Source organism: Rhea americana, unplaced genomic scaffold (assembly GCF_003343005.1).
Source record: "Rhea americana isolate MKP2758 unplaced genomic scaffold, rheAme1 scaffold_106, whole genome shotgun sequence".
NCBI lineage: Eukaryota > Metazoa > Chordata > Aves > Rheiformes > Rheidae > Rhea > Rhea americana.
The window spans coordinates 900,140-911,715 of record NW_028185106.1 but is presented as its reverse complement, the minus strand read 5'-3'; the positions used below and the strand labels follow the sequence as shown (position 1 = coordinate 911,715).

The window sequence follows — 11,576 nt, the reverse complement described above, 5'->3', positions numbered from 1 at the left end:
ATTGTTATGTACTCTAATTACAAAAAACTTAGCTGAAAAATTTAGAACTGCAATTCGAATACTGTGGTCAGATCAGTTTTTAGACTGCTTGCAAACCAAATTAAGATTCTGCTTACAGTATGAATTGTTATGTTTTGTAACTGGTTAGGCACAGTGCATCTGCAGGCAGTTTTTTAAAACATTAATGTGTGCTGTGCAGTCATGACCAAGAATGCAGTGTCAACACATCTTCACAAATAATAATCAAAAATATATAAAGCCGGAAGAATACCAAGAAATCTGAAGCCTTCTAAAAATGAATATTGAATTTCACTAAATATATATTTTCTGATGTAGAATATAATGTATTTTGGATACCATCTCTCTCCTCAAAAGCACTTTTTTTTTTAAAAGTAGACTGAACACTGTCTTTCACAATCGTTTCTTACCACATGCCCACATATCCACAGGTTTTCCATAGGGATCTTTTCGTAACACTTCYGGAGAAAGGTATCCTGGAGTACCAGCAAAGCCTGTCAAAAGGAAGTGCAGGTATTCTCAAAAGCTGTACATACCTGCAAAAAGCAAGTCATTCTCATCTCAGCCCACAACACACAGGACTTTTTGATGGCATCTAAGATTAAACACTTAATTTTGAACTTTCTTTTTTACAGTAATTCACTAAGAAGTGACAAAACAGAGAACATTACTACTGGGCACATTCTTTTCTCCCATCATGACTGGTATAGTTGAGATGACAACTAAAAGCCAGCTACTTAATCCATCTACACTAACGCTGCAGGTTCAATAGGGGAGTCAAGGATCTGGTGACAGTGCAACAGTGGAACATCTCCAAAACAATCACAAGATAGCTGATGAAATTTCATTCCTGATTTTTGCATAACTGTAAGCCACAGCAAGTCATCCAGCAGTGAGGTGCACAAACATTGGCTCCGGGTCAAAAAAGTTAATGTAGGAAAGGTGAGTGTGGGAAGCCTCGATGATCTGAATGATTCTCTTGAAAATACTAACTGAGGAGAGAAAATGCACATCATGCATGCCAAAAACKACAAACACTATTATTGTTCTTTTTTACTCATTAGCATAATTTAGTCTATTTTAAACCAGTCTCAATTATAAAATTTTTGTCTGTAAACAGGAATCACATAGAACTTATATCAGTCCTTCAGCTGTCAGCTGTGAAGAATGCTATCACACACATAATACTTCCACTGACACTCACGGGGAACTAATTTACAAAACAGAACTGCAGCTCAGCTACAGTCTTGTAACTATAAAGAACATGTAAAAAACCCAATTCCATCTTAWGAAAGTGTTGAATTTTGAGTAAGCAACACAGGTCTCTATTTAGAAAAGCTCAAGAATGGATAAATCTTTCATTTATAAGGGGGAAAAAAGAGGAAAAAAAATTCCAATTTCTTTGCAAAGAAGTGGCAACTCACTTGAGCCAATGACAGATGATGGCAATCATTAAGTCATGCCACACTGGAAACCTCCTTAGAAAAGTGAACAAAAAGCATTTCTCCTTCCTTTTTACATTTTTTWAAATATTTTTTCTTTATTATCAGCAGTGCTGCTTTCTCTTTGGAGAAATACACACTATAGGAATAATGTAGACTTTTTGTAGGATGCTGTAATTAATAAAATGACACATTAATTTCAAGAAATATGCCTTTTTTTTCTACATCTTTGCTTAAAATAAATGTTTGGAAGTTCTTAGGTGAGAACTTGGTGACTCTAATGAAGGACCACACATCATTACCAAAATACCATGCTGCATTCCACAAAATAAGCGCTGAATATAAGATAAACAATGAAACATATGAAAGATGCTGATAATGCATAAAGTCTAGAGTTACGGAAAAAGGAAGCCTTTGCCATGCAGCTGGCAATCATTCTGGGGTGGGAGGAGGAAAAGGAGGAACACATTCTGTATATTTTACTGAGAATATACCTAAAATATTTTAATTAAAAATAGGCTGGCTTTTGCAGTCTCCTGATACGAGAACCATGAATTGTTAAAGAATACTATCATACAGGAAACATATCTTAATCTCCTTTGAGAATCTGTAAAATAAATATTCTTTTATTCTTATTCAGTTTCAAATAGAGTGATGTTTCATATTTTTCTGTTAAGGAAGCAGTGCTCTACATTAATATTTTTGTTCTTTTTAAAGTGGAAGTTGTCCTGACTCTCAAACTTGCCACAGCTCCATAAACATAATTATACATCTAAACTTCAGAGTGAAAATAAATATAGTACTTAGTTAACTGCATCCCTTGACAAGTATTTGACTAAGAATGGGTCTAAGCATATCAGAAACAATTGGTAGAGTTTTGTTTATATTTTGAACATGAATCTRAACTTACCAGAAATAACTGAAACTGTTATAGCAGATATTTTTAACAGGTTTAAAGCATCAAATGCAGAAAAGTATACAGTCACGATTTCAGGGAAAAAAGAAAAAGCACACTGAAATTGTTAAACTTTATTTACCAGCTAATTCTATAACTAGTCAGTGGGATCCTTATATAAATATGGGTGTGTACTCTTCAGAAAACTGCTAAAAATAATTACTTTAGCTAAAAMAATTGCAAAGCTGGAAAACTACTTTTGACTGTAAAATATTTAGAAAAGCTTGTATCTCCATATACACTGATTGTTATACAATTTAAATAAGTATCCAGAGGCCCAAGACAAATGTTATGCATTRTTGTGTTCAGTGGTGCCTGAGTACATGTTACTCCATCTAAATAGCTTGTAGTCTCAAAACCCTCTTATGCAAAGACTACATATATACTTAACCTCATAAATGGTGATTGTGGCTATGAACCTAACCAGGACTGAAAGTTAACTAAACATAATCCCCCTACGTAAACTTAAAGCAACATAAAGAAATACACCTTAAACACACAGTAGAAGATAATCACTGCCATAAGATCTGCCTTATGCTTTCATCACCCCCTTGCGACATTTAAAGCTTCTCAGAAGCACTTGCGCAAGGGTACCAAAATAAATTGCCAGGATAAACTAGGTTAGTTTAAACAGTCTAGGTAGCGCATCTTTGTTAACATACCTTACTCTGACACAAGAATATTCAGAAATTTAAAGTCAGAATTCAGAAATTCAAATGAGCAGCCCAGTGAGAAGATATGGCAGCAAGGGGCAAGAAGCAGCTGAGAGTCAATACAGAGTAGTAGCCTTCTATTCCTGCACAGCTATATCCAAAAGAGAATCTGTACTCAACCTAATTTTAATGCAACTAGCAAACAAATTCAGTGGAGCTACTCAAATTAACTAAACTAAGCATATGTTAGTTCTAGTTGCAGGCCTGGACTTAAGACACAATGCCACTACRACTAAATCTAGCTACCAGTGAGTTAACTGCAGTCCATCCATTGACTTTAATGAGGGGCAATGAGTCACCTGCTTCAATGAGTCAGTGGAGCCTGCCAATACTTTCCCAGTACATTAAACACCTCCTAGCAGGGTGGAGTGTTTCAACCAAACAGTTGAACACTTTCTATAAACAGGCAAGAAACAGTATTGCTTCATAAATGTGCAAATCAAGAAAGTATCCTGTAGTATCCACACAGACAGAACACTGAASAGTTTCTTGCTGATAAAGATCCGTGGTTTGAACAGAAAAGCTACTATCACACCATTTCTGCAGGACTGAGGACTACATTGAAAAAAATATTTATGCAGAGCTATAATTAGAATCAGAGCATATCATGAGTCAGTAAGTGCTCAGGAAACCAAAAAAAATTTCTGAAAGGAAGCAGGAGAAAGTTCAAACCACCGAACTCATGGGAGTTCCTGTTCCGCCTTGTAAAGCAGTCTTAAGAATACAGAAGGAAGCAGCTCAGATCATTACAGAAAGGTTTTGCAGAGAAAGTTCCAAAAGAGGTAGAGCACCCTCTAAGTCTTATTAAATACTATGAACGAAAAAAAAAGCAACATTAGACTACTTTCCTCTGTTCTGTTGTTGTTGGCTTATCTGTCTCTTATATGTAACTTCTGAAGATACTCTGTTCACTTTCCTTTCTATCAACATGGAAGTCTTCATAACATTACAAGCCTACAACAAGCCCTTACAAGTACCAAGTGGCCAAAAAATGCAGTGCAAGATTTTACAGAGCTGCAAAATCCTGTATATCACCTGCATCCATACTGATAAACCATCTAAAGAAAACACCCTTGAAATCAAGTTATCTGATATTTTTCTTTCTTGAGATGCTTCCTCTGTTTTCCTGGTATTTTTGTTATTAAAACAAATCAGTTAGATTTTGTCTTATTTCTGATCAATTCCCTTTGTACTGGTCTACTTACTAATGTTCAATGGCAACCTCCACGGTCTTTTGTGGATTACTGAAATCCACTTATACAAAGGCTGGGATTTAAAACCACAGCCTAGGCTTATAATGCTAGCAACATATGTCTAATGGTACTGCCTGTGCATGCACACGTAGATATATCCTAGACTTCAAACACTCAGTATCTCAACCCACTGCCTGTATAAAATCTTTTGTGCTATTACACTAAGCCTTGACAGCAAGCTTACTATCACTTTGTTCAAGTTTAAGCTGCATTTTCTAGCTACTGTAAGTGAGAATATGTAGCTCTATAAATATTTTATTCAGTATTAYTTTCCCCTTGGATTTATACTGGCTTTTGTCTTGTGCTTCACATCAGTTCATACTTGAGTTAGCGGCATCACATCTGTACACATCCTATTATTTAAAATGAACAATATTAACTCTTTTTGGAGGTGCTTTTCTTTTAGGCATCTATTAACTGTTACAAACAATCTGTAATCCAAACTGTTTTTTTTTTTTTAACATTAACTTAAAAAGGAATAGTTCAGTACAGCTGGAGAGGAGGGCTCACTACCCCCTTTCCTTTTCTCATATCCTGGAGTGTTGTACTAGCAGACACAACCCAAGTATTAATTCTGGAGATCTGGTTTACATCAGTAAATTTCCATCCTCAGGAAGGCAGAAATCCTCCATTTTCTGGTTTGAAGCACAGAACATCTTTTGATGGTCATAAGCTCTTATAGAGTTAGCCTCCAGAATCTGAAATATCTTTGTTACCATCACCACCAAACAAGTATACATCTGATCCCTTGTAGCAAATGATAATGTTTCTAAATGTTTCACCAAAGTTGCGAAGAAACTTCAGTACCAAGTTCAAAAGAGATATAAGCTGTGCATAAATATCCTTTTCCAGACTGCTGCACCCATTCTTTGATGCTTTTAGCAGCTCTCGCCCTTCCTTGGTTTATGGTCTTTGTGATCTGCCAGATGAATTGCTCATGTGTTAGCTACTGCGTATTTTTACTAAACCAGCTTATTTAGATGCCAGTGGGTCAAGGAACAGTTGTATGTGCAGCCTTACTAGCAGATCGGAGGGAGCAGGCACTTCCAAGACAGCAATAGAAACAGCCTGGAGAGGTAACCTGTACCGTCACAGCAAGATCTGGATGCAGACATCTGTCTACAGCCTTAGATACTCAAATGCCATGGTTTTAACTTTTTTGTTTGTTTAAATCACATTCTGAAATGCTTTAGAATAAAATTTTCAGATATTTCCAACTGACTCAGACAGCATGTTTAAATTACAGGGCAGATGCACTAAGCAGAACTAATTCAGAGTCTTGATCCTCAGTCACCTGGATTGAACATCTGACTTGAAACCACCCACCTCCCTCCCAGCCTGTAACATCCACATTTCCTTCTTGTAGGTACACAGGAGAAAGTGGGAAGAAGGGCCTTGTGTGCACCCATGTCGCAGTAGAACATGAAGTCAGGCAAAGCTAGGACAAGATACAAATCAGGAAACCTGAGTTTCATAGTCAAATCAGTAGCACTTAGTCTACTTGCAAAAAGGGCATTTCTAAAGCTATATTTACTAGATGCATGAATAAAAAAAATCTCTCCCCCTCCCTCTCCTTACAGCATCACTGTGCTGGCAAAACCCCCAGTATGAACACAGCTGTGCGAACAGAATAAACTTCTGCCAGTTTATTTTACGTCATTTGGCACAGTGATTTAGCTTTGCCGGTAAAAAGGAGGCTATGATGCAGAGCCCCTTCTTGTGTAAGCAAGCTCTTAGATTTGGAAATGTAGCCACAAGTCAGATTTGAGATTCTATTTTTTCTTTTTTAAAGCAAAGAAGGTCTGCTGCCAATCCCTTCTTAATTTGCTGAGAATTGTAGATAACATTTTTCCTGCAGGAAAAGGTCTGAAGTGTAGCCAGAGACTGAACTATAAGGAAAACATTCCTTAGAACTATAATATATCAAGTGATCATACAGCTACATGTTTCACGTTAGGGTGAGAGCTGGGAGGTTTCGGAGGCTTAACGGCAACACAAAATAAATAGTAAGATAAATAAAAAAAAAAGATCTACTTACCAAACCAAGCTTGTTGTTCTCCTTGGACTTCTATAGCCAACCCAAAGTCTGCCAGTTTTACTGCTGCTCCCTTGGATTTGCTAGCTAAAAGCAAGTTCTCAGGCTTTATTCAGAGAGAGAAAAAATTGAGATGAAAAGATAAGTGAATACATTTTAGACAGTTTTTCACTTTCTTTTATTGAATTAAGGCAATCTGGAAAAGAACAGTTACTTAGAGAAGAGGAAAAAAAAAAAAAAAAAAAAACAGTCCACAGTCCATGCATTTTCTCCATAAAAAACCTGCCCTTTCCATTCCTATTTGGAAGGACAACCAGGCTTGTAAATGGTCTTCACGATCCCGTATGATAGCAAGACTAAGGACAACATGTAGACCTACTAGAGAACTATGTGCACTGGAATGGTCATACAGAATTGCAAAACCTGTTTGTGTAATACAACAATCCAGAAATATTTAATATCCAGTACCAGAAAAATGCTGCAGAAAATAAACAAAAGAGAGATCCTGTATATGATGACTGGCTTAATTTACACAGTTTGCAGGATTAGGTATATGTAACTGTCAAATGAGTATGTGTTTTCCATCACAGCTTAACAATAACACTCATATTTGAATGCTTGCATTTAGAATGCAGGTGTATTTACACTCCAAATCCTTCATTAAAGCAGCATGCTCACAGTTGTGCTTACATAGAGCCTACAACAAATACCATTTTTTGTATGTCAGTCATATCTGAAATCAATGCTACAATATATTTATATAGTTAAAAATAAAGATTTTGAACACTACCAATGGTGTTCATTCTAGTGTTCATAATGTGTTCTTCTAACTTCGTTTAGCAAATACACCAAACATGAATTGTCCAAAGATAACTTTATTCTACGAACTTTAACCTTTTTCATAATTTACAGAATGAATCAGAGTCCAACATATAATTTCAGAAAACTGTGAGCTCCGCTGGCTTTTCTTGGCCTTTCTTTCTTTCTTTTCCATCTCCGTTATTTTCAGAAAAGGGTTTTGTTTCATATTTACCTAATAACAAAACCTCTATTTCAAGGGTATTGCTGTGACTTTTACAGGAGCAAGGGAATTCACTACCTCCAGACTGGCACTGAGGACCCAATCCTGCAAAATCTTAAACCCATATTTCATTTTAAACCCAGCAGCAAACAATATAAGCTTCCAAGGGACTATTCAAGTGATTACAGCTAATCCTGTTCAGGTACTGATCTTGGAAACAATTAAGAGTGTAAGCTTCTTTGGGCAAAGACTATCTTTAATACATCTGCCAAGTATCCAGCAAAATATGCTTGAGCCTAATTAAGACCTCTTTAATTAAGAGCTTTTATTAGCTATCAATACTACTTGCCCAGACAAAATCTTTAGTTTAGAAGAGTTTCTCCTCCCTCATCAAACTGTAAAACTGTAAATAAAACTGTAAATTATTTTTTTTCAATCTGAAAACACTGAAAATACTGAGACTCTTCTGACAGGTATAGGAAATGAGAAAATAAAAAGTTACAACAACTACAGGTACATTTCTCCCTTCCTTGTTCAAAAGAAAAATCTTTTTTTACCTGTCATAAAGAAATGTTTGAAGGAGAATGAAAATCATTCTCTCATCATTGTTATCATGCTATATATCATAAAGAAGTCTGCATTAAAAAGCTGTCACCAATAATTATTTGATTAATCTCAGAAATAGCACATTAAAAATAAATTAAGCTTTCTCAGAATAAAATCTGATCTTTATATTTTCTTACATTATTAATAACAAATTCAAGCACATCATTATACTGACCACTGAATAAACAGCTTAGGATTCTTCTCTAGGTCTATCAATATTCATTTAAGCAATGACACATTGCCACTTAATCATACCTCTTTCGATATATGGACCCATATACTCTTAAAGGTTTTCTAACAGAGTAAGAAAACATTTACAGTAATTACTTCCTGGAATGCACTACTTATATAAACCTCTTAAAGCAATGGCTGATCCCATTTGGCTGTGACCTTCAGCAATCCAAAAGCAGTGAAATGCCAAACACTCTTGGTTGAAACACAATTACTAGCCTATCAAGCACATACCACTTTGCAATGTTTGATTCAATTCAAAATGAGTTTTTTGGCATTTTCTATTGCTGGGGGTTTGTTTGGTTGGTTGGTTTGGCTTCTTTTTACTCCATTACATGTATTTAATCTGCCAATCAAAGTGCTTTACATAAACGCCATTGTCATAACATGTTTCAAAAGAAAACAAAGAAGATTTACTGATTTACCATGCCAAGCCTTTTGGGCAATGGTGTGTGGGACTATGCCTYTAAATAAATGCAGCTGTTGCTTCAGGATGATGAGAAACACTCCAGATAATTATCACGCATGAACTCAAAAAGACTGTAAGGACCTCGAAAATCTTAACAGTCCAGTCAGGGTCACTCAGGACTCACWGTTTGGACTGGAAAGTTTCACCTTGTGTTACTGGGAGACTGGCTGTAGTTATGCATGTAGAATGGCAGTGTTAACTAATAAAATTACTTGTCAATAAATTAACATGATTTGTGCCTTACTGTTTTAAAAGTCTTTATTCTTAGAGCTCACTGTATATTTTTCCTCGAATACATCTAGAGCATCAACTTTTATTTTTAGTTTTTTTTTTAATTAACCATTTAACTTCAGTGGGAAATGCAAGAGGGTCATAATCATACAGTTTCACAGAAGAAGCAATGCTGCTGAGTGCCAGGGCTCTAAATTCCTACATGAAAGTACACTCCTACCATGTGTTAAAGACGGACAGGTTAGTTTTTTCTGCATCTAGGATCCATGGCCATTCTGATTTGTACCAAGAGTTACAAACAAGGCAGCAATAAGCAGTTTGCAGGATATGGGAGGCTGCAAAAGCTTCTGTTTGCTATTAAATCACACTGAAAGGTAACAAATAAAATCAGATTGTCCCACTCTATATATATCTGCCCCTCTCTTTCCCCTTCCATGTCCCCAGACATGTCCTCAGATTGTGATCTGAGTTACTGGAAAAAGTCCATCAAGTTTTGGGGCAGTTTAGGTATTCACAACAGGTATTCATGTATGTCTTGTAGATTCTGGTCCACGCTTTTGCATCTTCTTTTCTGTGCATTCTCCAGATATCTGAGCAAAGTGTTCTTGTGCATATTTTATCACAGTCTCATTTCACTCTTTTTTTTCCTTCTTGCCACAAGTTATCTACTGAAGAAGGATGACATTCTGTTTCCTGAAGTTTTCACTTTCAGAATTAAAACTAAGTACTAAGCTTGGCAGAAACAGATTTTTCTCACTCTTTTCAATTCATTCTGGAATTGCCAGAATAAGAAATCCACACAGTCTGGAACACAGGAAACAGCTGGATTTAATGCATTTGTGATGAAAAGGTTATTTTGTATGAATATATGAAAGGTACTAGAAAGCATTCCTTATTCTGTCAGTTTACATGATCACAATCTAGGGGTTTTTTTATTGCTCTTATTATTTTTCATGCTAGAAGCATAATACTGTATGTACAGTGAGGAAAGGAATCTTTGGAGTAGCTGGACAAACTGGACATCCTTTTATTTAAACTTGTTACATATTATCCAGTTGCCATGCAAGATACATATGTTTGGATAGAGAYTTGTCATTCTGATGTTGTACAATTGTGACACAAGAAAATCCAGATGCACAAAATGCGTAGAAAATTTTGTTTGTACCTTTGGAAAGCATCATGTTCTCTAAGCATTCAGAATGTAACTCTTTATGATTACGTAGGACAACACCACAGACTTTTATAAACGAACTCAACTACTATAATAGCGTCTTCTCTAGGGTGAAGGGTGGCAAAAAAGCAAACAGCATTCTGATTCCAATATCACTACTAATGATAAACACTCTGAAACTCCTGTCTCGAGAAAAAAAATCTGCTCCCTGTAACTCATTCAGAAAGGAAAMTATGAGACAGAGAAGCGGTGCCACAAAGTATTAGCACATTTCACTGAGTCAACATGCCATTTTTTCTCTGCTTTGGTAAAGGATTTCATTTCAGATAGTAAGTTTCCATTTGCTTTCAATACAGTCTTCTTTACTTGAGATTCAAAAGTCCAGGTGTTCAAAGTAAATACTCTGCTTTATCCACAAAGGATAGTTCACCGTCAGGTCTGAGAGACAAAACTGTTTCTCTGAGCTTTCYAGTAAAAGAAAATGAGTTTCACTTGTTTCTACCTCTAACATACTTTAAATGCGGGAAGTATTTTCTGCACCAGAAGTCTCTAGTCAGTTGGGAATTAACATGGTTAAGAAACAGGCAATATTCTTTTCAACACAAGAGTTTCCTTCTGAAGTTTCCGTTTCAATACTAGCATTCATCTGGGAGGATCTCAACTTTGGGAACACGCATGAAGAAGTGTCTGGAAACTCCAGCTCTTTAAAGATGTTCAATAGCCCAGMCATCTGAATGGGAACTGGAGGAGAGATAGGACTTTTTATCAGCAATCTCCTAGCCTCTGGTTTCTCATCACTAACTTGGGCTTGGAAACATCAGGGTGCTTCCCAGAAGCACAACAAGGTATGTCGACACAGGATCCAAAGCCTGTACCCCAGAAAGCTCTGGAGGACAGAGGGGAAGATTGTGTATTTAAAAAATACACCAAATACTTGAAAAGTAAAACCAGTTTTCCCCAGTAGTGAAAAATTAAGATGACATCAGATTCAGACAGCTGTGTCTTGCACAGGCCAGATCCGAACAGTTAGGCATTGGCAAGCTGTAAGCCTTCGGCGGATTTTCTCCAGGGAACCCCTGAAGTTCCTTCTTGTGTACAGGTGAAGCAAGCAGGRAAAGAAAGTTTACATTTCCACTGAGCAAGGCTCTTTACTTTAGGGCTCTCTGCTCTGGCACTGAACAGCASGGCTGGGAAAAGCGAAGGCGGCCGCTCCGGCTGGGGAAGGCTCCGAGGAGGCGGATGCAGGCGGCCGCGCAGAGCCGGCGGCTGTCCGCGGCCCGGCGCGGGCCCGTGTGAGGGGGGAGCCGCCGGGGCACCACTCACCTTGAGGTCGCGATGGACTACGCCCATCTGATGGCAGTGTAGCACAGCCTCCAGGATCTGCTGAATGCAATGACTGCATGCAAACACCGGGGGGCGCGTGTTAGTTCC

At 37.2% G+C, this 11,576-nt stretch overlaps 1 protein-coding gene across 1 annotated transcript in view; it reads right to left on the bottom strand.

The window, feature by feature from the left end:
• The window catches only part of CAMK2D (calcium/calmodulin dependent protein kinase II delta), a 165,627-nt gene that overhangs the window by 40,420 nt on the left and 113,631 nt on the right, over positions 1–11,576 (bottom strand). The window contains exons 6-8 of the mRNA XM_085309449.1: positions 11,469–11,541; positions 6,420–6,522; positions 429–512 (exon numbers count right to left, since the gene is read on the bottom strand). Coding sequence (XP_085165575.1) covers positions 429–512; positions 6,420–6,522; positions 11,469–11,541 — 260 coding nt within the window. The remainder of the gene's footprint in view (positions 1–428; positions 513–6,419; positions 6,523–11,468; positions 11,542–11,576) is intronic.